Below are 19866 nucleotides of genomic sequence, written 5' to 3'. Positions count from 1 at the left end.
ATGCAATGTACCAAATAAAGAAAACCACTTAACAACATCCTAATAAACCTGGGTATGACAGTCAAAGAAGTGCAGCTATTGATGATAATACAACTGCTGCTAGTGTAATTATATTGATGTTAATGGCTGTGCTGGCTGCTGTAAACATGCAAACCATGTTATCTATTATAAATATTGTAACATGAGAAAATGTATATGGGGCTATCAGTGTGACAGGTCACAGGGGAATCAGCCATGCTGTGGAGGGTCCCTGAACTTCCTTTCGGTGTTCTGTCGGTTTTGCCTATATGCACAAAACGAACACAGCTGACTCTCCTGATACCCAGTAATGTCATTGCTGTTTACCAATCCACAAATGTTTAATGAATAACACACATTAAGAAATGACAAATTGTCGTCGTGATGAATGATTTAGCATCCGGGAGCCTCGAGTTTCATCTTTGAGCGTGAGGCTCCTTCCAACTTCACTTTGAGAGGCGATTAAGCTGTGAGAGTGCGATTCCTCCCCTCCTCTCCGTGATGGGGTGAATCTGATCAGCGCAGACCACGCGCCCTATATAAACCGGGCGCGCGCCACAGACGGATTACAACAAAAAGCGACAGCTCCGTGGCCCTGAAGTCACTCGCAACACACCACCGCTGCTCCTAAACCAAATGCAACACAACACACACGGCGAAATGCAGACCATTAAGAAGGCAATCTCTTGGAAACTTTTTATACTTTCTTACTTATTCGTGGAGGGTTCGTGCCAAGACTTTGGTGGTGGTCAGACTCAATTTATTTGCACGTCGGTGCCCAAGGATATGGACATATGCGCCGCTACCTTACAAAACAGTATGCCTGGAGAGGATTTGAAGACTACTGTGATGCAGCTCCGGGAGACCGTCCTACAGCAGAAGGAGACCATTATGAACCAAAAAGAGACTATCAGAGAACTGACTTCCAAGTTAACTCGCTGTGAGGGCCAGAGTGCGCCCGAGCCCGGACCTGGGGGAAGGAGAAAAGAGACTGGGACCAAAAATACTATGGGGGATGTATCAAGGGGTCCCTCGGACACTTTGGCGCAACTATCGCAGACTTTACAGTCTCTAAAGCAGAGATTAGAAAATCTCGAGGTATGTGGAGAACCCTAATCTTAACGAAATAATAGCCTTTATACATTTCACCAATCATTTGGGGTGAAAAACGACATGTTTACAATATGGCCTAAATCACGTTGCACTGTCTTGTCCAACTCGCACTGCCGCCCTCGTACTTTGTTTATCACATTTACTTCCAGGGGTGAACAGCCCTCCACCATATAGGTTAATACTCTGCACTAATCGTGAAATTTAACAAGTCATGCTGAGAACAGACACATTGCCGGAGACGAATTTATCTGCTTTATGTAGGCTACCATGTTGCTAACTCCACAGGGCAATAAACCTTAAAGAAGTTAATCTGGCATTAGCTTTACGATGTCCCTCAGCATATGGGTTGTAATGTTTCTCAGTATTATTTTAACGTTTTTTTATTTTTAACTAATCATTATTTCATTCCACAGCAATTCAGTCGGAACAACAACTCGGTCCAGGCGAACAGTCTGAAAGACCTGCTACAGAGTAAAATCGACGATTTGGAGAAGCAGGTGTTATCCCGCGTGAACAGTATAGAAGATGACAAGCCTGGGCTGCGGAACGAGACGGAGCAGCGCGGTAGAGTGGAGTCGACTCTCACATCCCTGCACCAGAGAATCACCGACCTCGAGAAAGGTGCGAGCTCAAAAACGCGCCAAATACTTGGCCAGCATAGATTAACTAATTAGTATCGCCGTTTAAAAAACAAAAACGAGCTATTCTGAAAGACCTTTCAAATCCAACTGAAGTGGTGTTTATTACTCATGAATAGATCCATGTCAATATACGAAATCAATTGGTAATATGGCTGGTGTCCATTGCATGGCAGGGGGGATGGGATCCAGCGAATAGCTGCATTGCTTTGCATATCCAATTCCACAAAGATGTGTGGCTTAAGGTGATTTACTGTTTAAGGCATCTGTAAAAAAAAAATAAAAAAAAAGGGATGGTGCAACCTTCTGTATTCAGCACTTTTCCCTTAATCAAAATGGTTAAATTCTATTGTAACAGCCGTCTCCACTTGCACCACTAGCCGTTTGAGCAGAGCAAAGTTCGCCAGGACCCTATGGCGTAACGCTCCAGCTACTTATAGCGGGCAACAAACACTGTTGTAAAGTTCCGCTGAGGGAGGGGTGAGGAGAGACCAGGACCGCTATTCCAACCCCTTTGCTCATGTGATGCCTATCATGCCGCAGAAAAAAACGTGGAACTACAAGAAACAGAATTTTGTTGTATAACTACATTGATCAGTCAACCTTCAGCAGCAATCCGTTGGAACCCTCCCCTGCACATTACCTGATGCTCAGCGACATATTTGACAACCTTCAAAAAAGTAAAACTCAAATCCTCACGTTCATCTTGACCTGACAATCACAGTTGGTTGTTAAAGACAGGACAAATGTTCCACCATTGATGTCCAACAAATTGGTGTCACTCACATAGCAGATATAAAAGGCTCTAACTTCTATACAGTGCTTGACTTGGTGTGAAATATATTTCTGTACTAATTTTGGGTGCTAGTACTGTTTATATTTAGGTTCAGGAGCACCACAATATGTCTTAGCTAATATTCTATAAGAAGAACAGGAGCTCAAGCAGTAGAACATTTGAGGTGCCAGTACTCAGTACCGGTCAGCTCCTGCCCAAGTCAAGGACTGCATCTATAGGCCTAGGCTAGCCCACAATAATTATTGTGACAGGTGGCATCTTTAACCTTGTCCTCTGTTTTGTTTACAGGTCAGAAAGAAAACAGGCCCCTGGATAAATTCCAGTTGACATTCCCATTGAGGACCAACTACATGTATGCCAAAGTGAAGAAGAGTCTCCCTGAGATGTACGCATTCACTGTCTGCATGTGGCTCAAATCCAATGCATCCCCAGGGGTGGGCACGCCGTTCTCCTACGCAGTGCCAGGGCAGGCCAACGAGCTGGTGCTGATTGAGTGGGGGAATAATCCTATGGAGATACTCATCAATGACAAGGTATACTCACATGTTATTTTACATGATGCATATATCACCAACAGTATACAAAATATTATTTGAAAGCAGAGTATTGTATCAAAATTATTCTTAATATATGAACATGCTGATTGTAGCATGAATGCCTGCACTGCAAAATACAAAGAAATGTCATTTTTGAATTAGACTACACTGCCTAAAAAAGCCTCAAGCGTTTTAATAAGTATGCAAGGTAATTTATTTTAGTTTGCTGCAGTGATAAAAATGTAAAACACTCCACCCATGCATATACTAAAAAAAATACTGAAATCCATTCCAGGTAGCTAAATTACCATTCATTATCAACGACGGGAAGTGGCATCACATCTGTGTCACATGGACAACTCGCGATGGAGTATGGGAGGCTTTCCAAGATGGAGTCATGAGGGGTAGTGGAGAAAACCTTGCTCCATACCATCCAATCAAACCACAAGGTGTTCTGATATTGGGACAAGAACAGGTATGTCCATTACAATTTTAATGGTCCGTTTTTAATCAATAAACTTTGGTACCTTAGGTCATAATATCAAAAGGGACATGGCCTATAGCATAAACATAGCATCAGTCAGACCTTGAGAGAGGAACAGGCTTATGCATTAATTAAAAACCTGAGCCGCTGACTCTCAGGTTCCATAATAAGATGGAGGAATTACCCCATTTAGGCATGAATTTGGATCAATTATCAAATTAAATCAATCAAATTAAATAATATTTGTCACATGCTTCGTAAACAACAGGTGTAGACTAACAGTGAAATGCTTACCTCCAGGCCCTTCCAATCAATGCAGAGAGAAAAAAAGAGAAATAATAGAAAAATAAACAAATAATAACACAAGGAATAAATACACAATGAGTAACAATAACTTGGCTATATACACGGGGTACCAGTACTGAGTCGATGTGCAGGGGTACGAAGTCATTGAGGGAGATACAGTGCGTTCAGAAAGTTTTCAGACCCCTTCTGCTTTTTCCATATTTTGTTACATTACAGCCTTATTATAAAATGGATTAAGAAAAAAACTTTCCTCATCTACACACAGTACCCCATAATGACAAACTAAAAACAGGTTTTTAGAAATTTTAGAAAATGTATTTAAAAAAACAACAGAAATATACATTTACATAAGTATTCAGACCCTTTATGCAGTACTTCAGCACCTCTGGCAGCAATTACAGGCTTTAGTATTCTTGGGTATGATGCTACAAGCTTGGCACACCTGCATTTGGGGAGTTTCTCACATTCTTCTTTCCTTCGATCCTGACTAGTCTCCCAGTCCCTGCCACTGAAAAACATCCCCACAGCACGATGCTGCCACCACCATGCTTCACCATAAGGATGGTGCCAGGTTTCCTCCAGACATGATGCTTGGCATTCAGGCCAAAGAGTTAAACCTTGGTTTCATCAGACCAGAGAATCTTGTTTCTTATGGTCTGAGATTCCTTTAGGTGCCTTTTGGCAAACTCCAATCGGGCTGTCATGTGCCTTTTACTGAGGAGTGGCTTCCGTCTGGCCACTCTACCATAAAGGCCTGATTGGTGGAGTGCTACAGAGATGGCTGTCCTTCTGGAAGGTTCTCCCATCTCCACAGAGGAACTCTGGAGCTCTGTCAGAGTGACCATTGGGTTCTTGGTCACCTCCCTGACCAAGGCCCTTGTCCCACGATTTCTCAATTTGGCCAGGTGGCCAGCTCTAGGAAGAGTCTTGGTGATTCCATACTTCTTCCATTTAAGAATGATGGAGGCCACTGTGTTCTTGGGGACCTTCAATGCTGCAAAAATGTTTTGGTACCCTTCCCCAGATCTGTGCTTCGACACAAACCTGTCTTGGAGCTCTACAGACAATTCCTTCAACCTTTCTGTTTTATATTTTAATACATTGGCAAACATTTCTAAAAACTTGTTTTTGCTTTGTCATTATAGGTCATTGTGTGTAGATTGACAGAAAATCTATAATTTAATCAATTTTAGAACAAGGCTATAACGTAACAAAATATGGATAAAGTCAAGGGGTCTGAATGCTTTTCGAATTCATTGTATGTACATATACAGTAGGTAGGGATAAAGTGACCAGGCAACAAGATGGATAATAAACAGTAGCAGCAGCATATGTGATGAGCCAAAAGAGTTACTGCAAAAAGGGTCAATGCAGATAGTTAAATAGTGAACCACTAGCTCCCCGGATTAACTATTTAGTGAACCAATAGCTCCCCGGACTAACTATTTAGTGAACCAATAGCTCCCCGGACTAACTATTTAGTGAACCAATAGCTCCCCGGACTAACTATTTAGCAGTCTAATGGCTTGTAGTAAGCTGTTCAGGGTCATGTTGGTTACAGACTTGGTGCATTGGTAGCGCCTTCCATGCGGTACCAGAGAGAACAGTCTATGACTTGGGTGGCTGGAGTCTTTGACAATTTTTAGGGCCTTTCTCTGACATACACAGCCTGGTATAGAGGTCCTGGATGGCAGGGAGCTCAGCCCCAGTGATGTACTGGGCCGTACGCACTACTCTCTGTAGCGCCTTGTGGTCAGATGCCAAGCAGTTGCCATACCGGTGATGCAGCCAGTCAAGATGCTCTCAGTGGTGCAGCTGTAGAACTTTTTGAGGATCTGAGGGCCCATGCAAATCTTTTCAACCTCCTGAGGGGAAGAGGAATTGTCGTGCCCTCTTCACGACGGTGTTGGTGTGTGTGGACCATGATAATTCCTTAGTGATGTGGACACCGAGGAACTTGAAGCTCTCAAGCTGATCCACTACAGCCCTATTTATGTGGATGGAGGCATGCTCAGCCCTCCGTTTCCTGTACCCACAATCAGCTCCTTTGTCTTGCTGATGTTGAGAGAGAGGTTGTTGTCCTGGCACCGCATTACCCCTAAGGTGCAATGTTGAGGGTCAGAGTGGTGGATCTGTTGTTCCCTACCCTTACCACCTGGGGGCGGCCCGTCAGGAAGTCCAGGATCCAGTTGCATAGAGAGGTGTTTAGTCCCAGGGTCCTTAGCTTAGTGATTGGAAGGCACTTTGGTGTTGAACGCTGAGCTGTAGTCAATGAACAGCATTCTCACATAGGTGTTATTTTTGTCCAGACAGGAAAGGGCAGTGTGGAGTGCAATAAGATTGCATAATCTGTGGATCTGTTGGGGTGGTATACCAATTGGAGTGGGTCCAGTGTGTCTGGGATGATGGTGTTGATGTGAGCCATGACCAGCCTTTCAAAGCATTTCATGGCTACAGATGTGAGTGCTACGGGGCAATGTCATACGAATTATAGGATGTATATTGTACGTCTTACCCTGCCGTACAATAGCATATGAACTGAATTTAGACAGGCTATTTCGCATTCTTGGGCACAGGGACTATGGTGGTCTGCTTGAAACATGTAGGTATGACAGACTGGGTCAGGGATTGGTTGAACATGCCAGTGAAGACACTTGCCAGCTGGTCTGTGCATGCTCTGAGTACACGCCCTGGTAATTAGTCTGGCCCTGCTGCCTTTTGAATTTTAACCTGTTTAAAGGTCTTACCCACATCGGCTACGGAGAGCGTGAACACAGTCGTCTGGAACAGCACGTGCTCTCATGCATGGTCCAGTGTTACAAGGCTTGAAGCAAGCATAGAAGGTATTTAGCTTGTCTTGTAGGCTCGCATTACTGGACAGCTCGCGGCTGGGTTTCCCTTTGTAATCCGTGATAGTTTGCAAGCCCTGCCACATCTGACGAGCGTCAGAGCCGGTGCTTTGCCTGTTTGATGGTTCGACGGAGGGCATAGCGGGATTTCTTATGTGTCCGGAATAGTGTTCTGTTCCCAAAAAGTGTCAGCTCTAGCCACTGGGAGTGTGGGAAATGATCCTTTTTACTCATGAAACCAACATAGTCTCGGGGCAATTCGTATTATTCTGTCGGTAAATCTGTGACACTCCATTTAGTATGATATATTACATTATGTACGTTACATTATGAATGGAATAGCGATCGTACAATATCATACGAATTATAGGATGTATATTGTACGTCTTACCCTGCCGTACAATAGCATAAGAACTGAATGAAGTATTTTATACTACACTTTGGGGGACGTATAGTATTATACGTCTTTCTCTGGGACCAGGTTGCTTATTGCGCCATAACAACAAAGGAGAATTATGGGGAGAATTTATGTTGGTGGTTAGGGGAACTAACAACAAAGGTTAGGATAACTTTTGTAAAAGGTTAGGAGAACTAAAATGACACTGGTTAGTGGAATTTACGTAGCAGGTTGGGTGAAATTGGTTAAGTTTCAAAAAAGAGTTAGGGGAAGAGTAAGTTAAAATGCTACAGTTGTCCCCAATGCGACTTGATCACACAACCTTTGGATTGCTAGACAGTTGCAGATTACTCCCATCCATCCTCACCAACCAATCTCCCTTTCTAGCTAAAGTAACTACACCATTACTAGGTATCATATGTCTTGGAGGTGCTCAGAAATGCGTAAAGTATGAGGCAAGGCTGACGAAACAGGGCAACCCCAATTCTGATTTATCAGCTCACACTGCAATGGCAAAATGAAAAGACGTTTGCATGGTAACGTGATTCATTAGTCAAAACAGTAATCTGGATAAATGAAAAAGTCTACTAATTTGATATATGAGCTATCGTTGGTTTCTTCTAACAAGCCACATGGATGGACGCATGGATAAATTATTTAATGCACAAATTAACTCCAAAGGTTAACTTGAAATATTGTTTTCCTTTGTGTTAGCACAATATCCATCTTCATGAATTCAATATTATTTTCCACAGGATACGCTTGGAGGGGGCTTTGATGCTACACAAGCTTTTGTTGGAGACCTGGCGAATTTTCATATCTGGGACCGGAAGTTGTCTATTGGAGAGATATACAACCTGGCAACTTGCAGCAGCAAAGCGCAGATAGGCAATGTGTTTTCGTGGTTGGAGAGCAGCATTGATATTTACGGAGGAGCCTCCAAGTGGACATTTGAGGCTTGTCGTCAACTGAACTGAACTGCAGGGAAAAGTGAAAAGCCAATGAGAAAGCATCTGTTGATAATGCGTCTGATTTGATAGATAAAGAAGCATTTATTTCAGTAAATGACATCTGGATTTGTTATAGATATTGAATTCTTTATGTGTGGACACTTACTAGATTTCTACCTGTCTAAAATAAGAATCTGACCTTGTTCATCTTGGATATTTCAGTTAGATAGTTTTGGCATCTGGTTGGATGCTTCAAAGCGCTTCGTTCAACTGGCCGGTTTGTTATCTCATGGTCTTCAGAGCAATTGACACATACAGGCCAGCATATCACCACAACGCAGTGCAGACGCAGACAGCACTCCCCGACAAAGGACCACTTAGAACGTCCACCATCAATAGAATTGGTGACCATGTAGTTGTCCCCAACGAGGAAATCAGGGAGGGGACTGGGGATCTGTCTCCGTCCGTTAGTACATTAGTGCGTTTGTACATTAGTCACGCGTGACATCTCAGACAGCGCTGGCCTGGTTGTGACAAAACGTGAATGATGCGTCTTGCGTTAGATATTTGGCATTTACAAAATTACACTGATTGGCCAGATGATGGCGCTATAACAAGAAATGTTTCAAATGCAAACTTTGAAAGGTCATGCCCATTACCCCATTTGACCTATAGTCATGAAATTCGGTACATATGTCCCTCTCCTCAAAAGAAACAAATTTGCCTCAGGGACCAATAAGCTTCACCATTCTGGATTTCCATTATTTAGAATTTTGTGAAAAACACTGAAAAGCTACTCTTCTAGCACCGAATGAACGATCTGCATGAAACTTGATATGTGGCATCCATGACAATATTTTCCAGACTAATACCTAAAACAACATGGCCACTATTGACCAATAAATATTCACTTGGGCTTGGTCTGGCAAAAATTAGTCAAGGATATTTGTATTGTAACAAACACTGTCAAGACTCAACATATGACTCAGAGTGATGAGTCTAGCTAACCCACAAGATATCTCAGACACCACTGGCCCGATTTTGGGTAAATGATGCCTCTTGCCATAGAGATCTAACATTCACAAAATTACACTGATTGGTCCAAGAGGGGATGCTATAGTAATCAACTTTATGTACGTTAGTCACACACGATATCTCAGACACCACTGGCCCGATTTTAACGAAACTTGGGTGAATGATGCGTCTTGCCATAGAAATCAGTCATTTGCAAAATTATACTGATTGGCCCAAGGGGGGTGCTGGATAATTTGTGGGGGACAACATGCTTACTGTTGCCTTGTTTTTATTGGACTGGGGAAACGCATTTCAACCAATCATGCGATTTTGTTTATATTCCCACTGCCTGGGATTTTCACTGTGAACGACAGGTAGACTTGAAAAGGAATGTATACTTACACGGTTATGAAACAGGCACAGCTTTCTGCTCTATCGCTATCGTTTCTCGATCACCACCTGCTTGACGCAATTTTGTGTAAAGAATGACATCTTTTTTGCCAACATACAAGCCTGGGTGCCTTGGGATGTTGAAATAACTCACATTCATTATGATTTGCAAAGTATTTTGTGTCGTATTTATTTTCCTGTAGGCCTACAACGAGATTTATTTCCAAAAGGGATGTTTATTATCATAACACATTGCGTTGGATAATAACATGATTATTGTACTTAAAAGCAATTCATTGAGGTGTTTGTACTTTAATGGGAATGTTATCTGTACAGTAACAGCATGACTTAACTAATTGCTGGAGCAGCATCAACAAAATCTGCTTTTACTATCCTCCTTTTGGGTTGAGATTTTATACTGTATTGTTATATGCTCAAAGCATGGCAACACTGAAATATGAAAAAGTTCTAATTTTTTTAAATAAAATTGTGATACCTGAATCTACCCCTGTGTGAGTGTGACATTCCTGTCACAGAGTAACCCATACATGTCACAGGACTACAAATGTTTTTGAAAGCATATGAGAGTCCTCTTACATTTCTCTATAGTCTCAATTAACATTGTGAAACCTATTGTCAAGAATCAATGGTAGGTTCAGAGACCTCTGTACACAACTCCCTTTCATTTCCTCATACTAGATACTGTATGCACAGACTGAGAGGCATTGAGAGGCCTGGGTTTCAGTGTGTGGCATCAGTGGATGAACCGGGTCGGTGGTGTAACAGCACCCTAACAGAAGCCTAAAAGTTGAACCCTAAACGTTGTGGCCAGGACCCGGAGAGGATAGAGAAGGTCAACACTATCTGCCTCCTCCTTTAAAGAAAAGCTAGTCCTCATTACCACTGGATAAATCTCCCGGCCACCGCGACCCAGACATCATCTCAAGGTGCATTCCATTGCCACCAAGGTGAAGGGCTACCTGGGAAATATTCTGTCCTCCTGACATAAAAATACACACACACACACACACCAGTATTCCTGAAGCTTGATGTCTATTAGCAATAGCTTTGAGTCGACGACAGGTAGAGAGGAGTGTAACTGAGATACGCAGACGACATGCCCATTTCCCTACATACATTCCTTACATACAAACACTTGACTGACATGAGAATAACGTCCAATTATAGTAAAGCATGACATCAGGTGTTCAGCAACATACCAAAGTGTAGAATAAAGGGGTCCACTCCATCAAAATAGCACTTGGTTGTTACACTTTGCATAAGTGCATAAGAGGGAGTGACGGCCTAGGAACAGTGGGTTAACTGCCTTGTTCAGGGGCAGAACAACCATTTCTTTTGACCTTGTCAGGTCGGGAATTAGATCTAGCAACCTTTCGGTTACTGGCCCAACGCTCTAACCACTAGGCTACCTGCCGCCCCATTGCAATGCATCCTGTATCCCATATACAATCACAGAAATACCATGTAAAACCGCTAGTATATGGTTCCATTGGCAGGGCTTGACCTATAGCTAGTAGGGTTCACGAACTCAGTAATGAGGCCAGGTCGATAATTCATGGTTAAACCACCTCAGTTGAGTGGTGGGTTTCCCATGATCCACCTCTGGGACATGGAACACATCTGAAGTCTTTTCCCCAGGTGCCATCCTGCTGTAGCCTATACATATCCCATAGCCATTACTGCCTGAGTGACCTCAGCCTCTGCGTGGCCCCTGGAGCACAGGCCAGAAATAGACCAGAGATATAATAGGTCAACCTTGTCTTCACCTCTGGACCATGTTTGTCTGGTCCAGATCAGGCTTTTTTTGGTCTGACCCAAATCCTGGCCCAGATGTTTTGAGGTGTATTTTTATCCTAGCTGGACAGGAGGGACTCTGGTCAGTACTACGTGGCCAATAGCACTACTATTCGGATGTAAGGTTCCTATCAGGGTCATCTCCTCCACGTCTGTTTGTCCTTATTATATCATGGTCTGAAATGTAACAACCAACTCCAGTCTTTCACCATATTCAGAGACACCTATTCTCTCTCCCTTGGCGTGATGCAGTAGGAGCAGTACGAATAACACTGGGGCGGTAATGAACAGGTAAAGGCTGGTAGCTGGAGGCTCCTGGATAACAAGCTCACAGTGCTGCACTGGGAACCCAATATCATACTACAAGTGTACTTTAGCATCTCATTGCTTGAACTTCAATCCACAACTCGAAGGTAACTGGCTCTCAACAGACGGTCAACAAACCAGTAATATCTACCATGCTCCACACAACAGTACGACATATTCAACTATATTGTACATTATAAACTGGGTGGTTCGAGCCCTGAATGCTGATTGGCTGACAGCTGTGGTATATCAGACCGTATACCACGGGTATGACAAAACATTTATTTTTACTGCTCTAGTTACATTCGTAACCAGTTTATAATATGGTAACCAGTGTATAATAGCAATAAGGCACCTCAAGGGTTTGTGATATATGGCCAATATACCATTGCTAAGGGGCCAGGCGTTGCGTCGTGCCTAATAACAGCCCTTAGCTGTGGTATATTGGCTATATACCACACCCCCTCGTGCCTTATTGCTTAAATATACCCTGTCCCTGACCCTTTGACTCACACTCCACACTGGCAAGTCATCCCATTCACAGCTAATAAAGCATTTGACAGGTGATGTGTGAGGACGAGTACTGCATACAGTTGGCCCACTCAGAATGATCTGCCCTAAATTATGAATTGTATTTGTGTTTGTACCACTATGTTATTCTCACAGATGCCTGGTCCGCTTGACCAGCTTGGCCGGTTTGCCTGTGTGACCTTGCCGTCTGCATCCAGCTAGCTATGACTGTATGAAGGTGGCAGCTAACAAGATCTCTCTCTCCTGCCATCTTCCACCTGCTTTGAATACATATTGAGAAAAGGCCAGGCACTGTCCCACCAGTGATCAGAGCCTGATGAAAAATGCATGACCAGGGTGGGTAAACAGCTCCTCAATGTGGGTCAGCAGAGAAGAAAGGAGGAAATTATGCAAAGGTCATATTGATGTTGAATATGATCCTCACTTCTTGTGATATTTAGAAAAACCTTGGGAGGTGCGTATTAGATTGTTGATAAGAATGTTGCTCCGTGACAGTACAAGTGGTTAGAGTAACAGAGCTTCTGATAGGTCAGCTGCAGAGCTTGGAAAAACATGACATCATCAGAAAGAGGTCATAGAAGCACTACATCCAGTATGACTCTCTGTCATTAGTCAAAGTATCAATACCCCATGTGGGTGGGATTGGCCTTAGACCAATGGGAGAGTTTCCTAGAGAGGCTGAATGAAGGGTGACCCTGAGAAGTCCAATATCACCAATTACCATTGATGTACACCCTCCCATTAAAGGCCTTGTGAAACTCCTTTGTAGTTAGTTTAAAACTCCTTCCCAGCTCATTTGAGCAAGCACAAGCAGTAGATCACTGTTTCAATCAAATCGTATTATGCTAAGCATTTCTGGTCAGCCTTATTAACTATGTACCCTATTCATAATTGCACAGCATTAGCAAACCATTCCCATTCATCTCTCTGGTAATTATTTAATGTTGGATTACAGCAGGCAGAGCTACAGTGGATCCCCACTGACTGTCCATAACAGAGGCCAACAGAGCCCTGTGGTAGACTGGCGGAGAGACAAGACAAGAGGCATTTGTAAGGCAAACTGAAACAGAATATACATGAGACACATCCATATTCACCCATAATCTCGCAGCCTTCTCTATGGCTGTCAGACTCATGCTCAACACTCCATGTCACTGAATGAATAATTTATTTCATCCCGGGAAGCAAAGGAAATTCTCCTCCAGATTTCTCTTCTGCCAGTGCACCATCCAGCCACTCAGATTCACTACTTCTTCCACCGCCGCAGTCGACGCTTTGCCTCTCTGGGGAAATACAAACACAAACATTAGACTGGGCAGATTCCTTTGAAGAACCCTCCCCGAGCTATCCCAGATAGGCAGGTATCTGATATCTTCTCTAGGGGTAAAGTCATTTTGGACTAGTGCCTTTAAAAGCTAGTTCAGCGTGCTTTACATACAAATTACCTGCTCTTAGCACCAGGGATGAATGTCACTGCAGGTTGTATGAAATCATCAGCACAAATAAAATGTGGGGAGTATATAGATGGTAAGTATCAAACTGCAGCACCCTCAGAAGACACCATTTGAGCAGTTCAGTGGGTTTTGGGTCGTGGCGTCTCTGGGGGCCCATACAGTTTGTCTTGTCTAAAGGATGACAGTGCAGATTAATTGGCCAATCCAGCCCACTTCCTGTTGTCTCTTCCTCCCCTGGCACTGTGCCACACTGCAGCTCAGTGCCTGCTGGGAGGCCACAGCTCCCTAGAGGGGGTAGCAGAGTGCTGTTGCCACCAGGGAGAGGGGAGGGGAACACATGTTATGTTGTGTGTCCCCCACCATCCCCCCCCAGTAGGAGTAAAAGGGTCTACTGGGATGGGTGTTTAGAGACCAAGTGTATTGTAATACCATACACTTGCCTTGATCCTAGATCAGCTTTGCAGAAGCCCCCCCCCCACCCCGACCCTCTGGCTGCCTGCCTGCCACTGAGAGGCCTTAGCCACGGGAGGTGTATGACAGAAGCCGACACCACAGGAATATTTTTCAAGACATTGCCACAATCTCTGCACCCTTTGGGAACGATGCCAGGGGCTGTGTTCCATAATCAGGTCAATCAGAGACAGAACACCTTCCCACCATCTCTCACCCCCACCCAGCACACCACCCTGCACCTCCTCACCATTCCTGGGTTTTGGCACAGAGCACAGCCTACTGGTGCCCTGCTATGTGTGTGAACATACAGAGAAGGTGTGACAGGGCTGGTGCCAGAAGGGGGGAAGGAGGGGGAGCTTCACACCTAACCAGGCAGAAACAGAAACAGGTGAGCTATACTGACAATTCTATGTGTCTGAAAAACAGGAAATCAACAGCAACTCTCATGCATACAAAAAAACAGAAACTATAAATTAGTGGCAGCAGGCAGAATGTGAACAAAGTTCAACATCTGCTACGTTGGGCACATTGGTCCTTTTCATAAGAACCCCAACAAAAATAAAATATGAAGATAAGAACAAAAGCTGCAACCTTAATCATTTTTCTAGGACTGAAAATTGGGATCTCGTTCCAAAGGATTACAACTTCAAATGAAAACAGATTCTGTTGGGAAATGTTTTCTAAAGTATGACGAAAGCTAGCTGCAAAGCCAAAAGAGAGAGAAAGAAGTACTCTAGTCTCTAGAACACAAGGGATGTTTGTACCACAGTCTCTTCTGTACTGGATGGAACTCTTTGAAAGAATTTAGAGATTTTAAAGATTTCATAGGGCTGAGTCACAATCAACCCAGCCCAGACAGTGTTGATAACTTGGATTAAATAGTGTCCAGGAGAAGATGTTGGCCAGAACCACATACAGTACCACTTCTACACAATGGAGGACAGACACATAAATGGAAGTACAGGGCAGGCAGTGTTAAAAAGACCAGCCTGTAGTTTCAGCACCCCTGAACTATTAGTTAGCTGTACTCTCCCAACACCCCTTATTTTCTTATTAGTGGTACCTACAAGTCACCCCACTTGTATCAGCCAGTCATAGTTCACCATTCCCATGCAGCTCACTGACCTCTGCTGCTGCCATCAGAGTGAGATCGTGGTCAGACGAGGATGGATGTCTTGGACTGTTCCTCACCAAGTGTAAGTACTGTTGACATGTCATTGGTATTTTAGTTGGGTGTGGCAAAGGCAGTCGAGATATTTACCAGTTATTCCTTTTCCATGTGTGTCATGCTATTCCTAGCCAGCTAGCCTAGTCATGCTAGCTCGTCTACGCTCCTCACGCCTTGTTTAGGATAGCCTATTCATATTATTATGTTCATATTGTCTGTGTACTTGTAGTCGTATTTATTCAAATCAAATCAAATTTATTTATATAGCCCTTCCTACATCAGCTGATATCTCAAAGTGCTGTACAGAAACCCAGCCTAAAACCCCAAACAGCAAGCAATGCAGGTGTAGAAGCATGTAGAGCCTTGTAGAGCCTTTATGTAGTGCTCCTGTGCACTAGTCTAACAAGTAGCCTCATTTAGCCTTAGCCTTCCTCGTGTGCAGTAACTATTCCACAGTGGTCTCGTGCTCATGCAGAATCTGGTTGCATAACGGTCATGTGTTCAGTTATATGCTTACCAGTATTTGAATCTTTATGCTGTAACTGCATTCCATTATTGTTTCTGTATTAGTAATCAGTAATTGAACATTGTAGTGCATAGATGTGTGTATTGATGTGCATACTACGCTAAGCCAGTCTATTGGTTGTATACAGGCCATACTACTATGATACGACAGGACAGGCCATAGTGTATGCTAAGCTAGTTTATTAGAGGCCATATATATCTGTGTATGATATTGTCCAACTGCGCTACTGCCAATGCTCTGTATGGTCATTACTGGAATCTATCTTAATTTCTTCATAGAACCACTCTTATACACTCACTTTTACTGTGAGCCATCATTACAGAGGAGTGCAGGTATGCAGGTATTATGAGAGTATGCTAAATAGACATTCATGTAGAATGCAGGTATTATGAGAGTATGCTAAATAGACATTCATGTAGAATGCAGGTATTATGAGGGTATGCTAAATAGACATTCATGTAGAATGCAGGTATTATGAGGGTATGCTAAATAGACATTCATGTAGAATGCAGGTATTATGAGGGTATGCTAAATAGACATTCATGTAGAATGCAGGTATTATGAGGGTATGCTAAATAGACATTCATGTAGAATGCAGGTATTATGAGGGTATGCTAAATAGACATTCATGTAGAATGCAGGTATTATGAGGGTATGCTAAATAGACATTCATGTAGAATGCAGGTATTATGAGGGTATGCTAAATAGACATTCATGTAGAATGCAGGTATTATGAGGGTATGCTAAATAGACATTCATTGGGGGTAAGAATTGTGAGATGGATAGAAAGGGATAGGACAAAATCATTCAGAGAAATTTTTTTAGATAAATGAAATATTTTGAAGAAAGAAGTGAAGGAGACAGTATTCACTCCTAACCTCATCAAAGCACAGAACCATTCTTCCTTACTCACACTTCAGATTTTCAATATTCAGGAGACTTATAACAATTTCTGTATTGTAGTAGTGGTGTGTTTTATAGAATGTAAGACTATCGAGAGGGCCAGTCAATGATCGACCAGAATAGACAACCTACCTTGAGACATTCTTATCTGTAAAGTGAAAGAGTAATGTATAACCATTCTGAATCACAAACCACAGGAGATTGCGGCATATGTACTGTTGGGTAACCATGACTGTCTAAAGGATATAATTGTAAATCTTAATAACACAGGGATATATTTTCAATGAGTTTCATCATGTAATTATTTTTAGATGAGTTTCCTTATCTTCTGCTGAAAGCCTGGTGCTTATTTTTGAACGGTGAGAGTAATGCAATCATTGAGAGATTACAAAGTTCCAAGAAGCAGACTGATGTTTCCAAAATATTCATATGCACCACAAACATCCACCCAAGTGATACTTCACTTCTCTGAACTCTGTGCGCACAACTGCCTTTTCGGGTGACTTGACGCAACCGGCATCATCATTGGCAGTCTGAGACACACACAGACTGCGTCATCACCGTCTCTCCTCTATGAATAATCCATGTCCTCAGATAATCATACCCCCCCATGCTACTGAAGTGGACGTGAAAACAGTCAAATTTACATTAACTAAAATTTACAAAAAGTTATATAACAGTTTTAGAGTTTACGACAGCCCTGAAGTTATCTACGTCAATAGGAAGATGAGAGTAGAAGTGACTGAATAATTGTGTTGTCCTTTTCCTCAGGGTCAAGGACACCTGGCCTTATGAGACAGAGACGGTGGCCCTGCTTAGCACTTAGCTCCTGGCCTGGTGACATCTCTGTCTTCTGATGGGAATTAGCAGAACACAGTGATCAACACTGACTCCCACAGACCCAGAGCTGGCCCAGAGCAGGCCCCTGTAGTCACAGACCCAGAGCTGGCCCAGAGCAGGCCCCTGTAGTCACAGGCCCAGAGCAGGCCCCTGTAGTCACAGACCCAAAGCTGGCCCCTGCAATCACAGGCCCAGAGCTGGACCCTGCAGTCACAGACCCAGTGCTGGCCCCAGAGCAGTCCCCTGTAGTCACAGACCCAGAGCTGGCCACTGGAGTCACAGACCCAGAGCTGGCCCACAGCAGGCCCCTGCAATCACAGACCCAGAGCTGGCCCCTGCAGTCACAGACCCAGAGCTGGCCCTGCAGTCACAGACCCAGAGCAGGCCCCTGTAGTCACAGACCCAGAGCTGGCACAGAGCAGGCCCCTGCAGTCACAAACCCAGAGCAGATCCCCTGTAGTCACAGACCCAGAGCTGGCCCCTGCAGTCACAGACCCAGAGCTGGAACCTGCAGTCACAGACCCAGTGCTGGCCCCAGAGCAGGCCCCTGCAGTCCCAGACCCAGAGCTGGCCCCTGCAGTCACCGACCTCAGTGATCCCACTGCTCCAAAGGGTCAAAGTCTCATTACTAACTTCCCAAGTCAGCATACATTTTTTGTCACGCTATGTGGAGACCATTATACGACATCCAATGGTGTGCTTCTGCTGGAATGGAAAATTATTTTAACAATGTCCCCTCTGTCCCTGAACAGTCTCTGCAGGTCTGGACAGGCACACACACTGACTCACTGTAACACAGCTAATGAGAGGTGTGTGTGTGTGTGTGTGTGTGTGTGTGTGTGTGTGTGTGTGTGTGTGTGTGTGTGTGTGTGTGTTAGAAAGAAAGTGTGTGTGAGAAAGAGAGTGAATGTGAGTGTACCTGCAGCTCCTCACAGACACATTGATTCCATCTCCCCTTGTCAATCCCCCCTCCCACCCTCTACATCTCCTGGCTGCATTCCCTCACACACTGCTCCTTTCCTCCACTGTCATTCTGCCTCCTCTTACTACAGTCAATAGAACAACATGGCTGCTCATTATGGGATTGCAATGGTAGAGAGTCTCTGGCAGCATGGACACATGGAACACCAGCCAGCTTCACAGATACAGCAGGTGAGCCTACATGATGTTTACAGTGATTATACTATATGCATTCCAAGACAATGTGGACACACTGGACAGGGATGTATACAGTGATGATGCTATATGCATTCCAAGACAATGTGGACACACTGGACAGGGATGTATACAGTGATGATGCTATATGCATTCCAAGACAATGTGGACACACTGGACAGGGATGTATACAGTGATGATGCTATATGCATTCCAAGACAATGTGGACACACTGGACAGGGGTGTCTTGATCGGTCTATAGGTTTGAGGACATGGTGACTGCCTGGTCCCATTTCTTAACTTAAGACCATTTACAGTGTGTGGGTAGCTATTGAGAGCCTGGGTGAAGTGATCCATTAGAGTGTAACTAGACTATGTCATGTCCATCTAATTGGCAGTTCAGTGGGAGCCAGGATGATCATTTTACTAATGTGCTGCTACAGCCATTAAGACACCACAGAGATAATCAGCTGCCAATTAATGCCTCTAATGAAGAAGGACTGGCACCACTAGAAATTACCCCAGGTCAACTCATTGGGGAAGAATACTGGGTAACATCAAATCAAACTTTATTCATCACATGCGCCGAATATAACAGGTGTAAACCCTACCGTGAAATGCTTACAAGCCCTTAACCAAGAGTGCAGTTCAAGAAGAAAATATTTAACAAATAAACTAAAATAATAAAAAAGTAAAACTATAAAATGACAATAACGAGACTATATACAGGGGGTACCGGTACCGAGTCAATGTCTGGGGGTACAGGTTAGTCGAGGTAACTTGTACATGTTGGTAGGGCTGATAATAAACAGTGAGTAGCGGGTCAGATGCTGAGCAGTTGCCATACCACGCAGTGATGCAACTGTTCAGAATGCTCTCAATGCTGCAGCTTTGAGGATCTAGGGACCCTTGCCAAATCTTTTCAGTCTCCTGAGGGGCCCCAGTGTTGAGGATCTGCGTGGCAGACGTGTTGTTGCCTACCCGTACCACCTGGGGGTGTCCCGTCAGGAAGTCCAGGATCCAGTTGCAGAGGGAGGAGTTTAGTCCCAGGGTCCTTGGAGGAAATGTTTTTGAGTGATGGTATGTTTGGCTACTGGAGGAGTCAGACAAGGAGAAGTGTCATTGTCTGTCCTTCCTATTGTAACAGTGTCACTCAAATAACGTCTGTGTGATTCTGTGAGTACAGTACACTCCACAGTCATTGTCCTTGGGATATGTATTTTT

At 43.8% G+C, this 19866-nt stretch overlaps 1 protein-coding gene across 1 annotated transcript; it reads left to right on the top strand.

Annotated features, from left to right (window-relative positions):
* Positions 1 to 589: 589 nt before the first annotated feature.
* LOC112234987 (neuronal pentraxin-1) lies at positions 590 to 9996 on the top strand. Its single transcript, XM_024403347.2, has 5 exons — positions 590 to 1116; positions 1545 to 1752; positions 2854 to 3098; positions 3397 to 3576; positions 7893 to 9996. Exons 1-5 carry the CDS (start codon positions 655 to 657, stop codon positions 8112 to 8114), a joined length of 1317 nt encoding a protein of 438 aa, XP_024259115.1. The 5' UTR covers positions 590 to 654; the 3' UTR covers positions 8115 to 9996.
* Positions 9997 to 19866: the final 9870 nt, after the last annotated feature.

This window comes from Oncorhynchus tshawytscha, linkage group LG09, assembly GCF_018296145.1.
Source record: "Oncorhynchus tshawytscha isolate Ot180627B linkage group LG09, Otsh_v2.0, whole genome shotgun sequence".
Taxonomy (NCBI): domain Eukaryota; kingdom Metazoa; phylum Chordata; class Actinopteri; order Salmoniformes; family Salmonidae; genus Oncorhynchus; species Oncorhynchus tshawytscha.
Note: the sequence above shows the minus strand (reverse complement) of the source record. Positions and strands in the feature narration are given on the sequence as shown.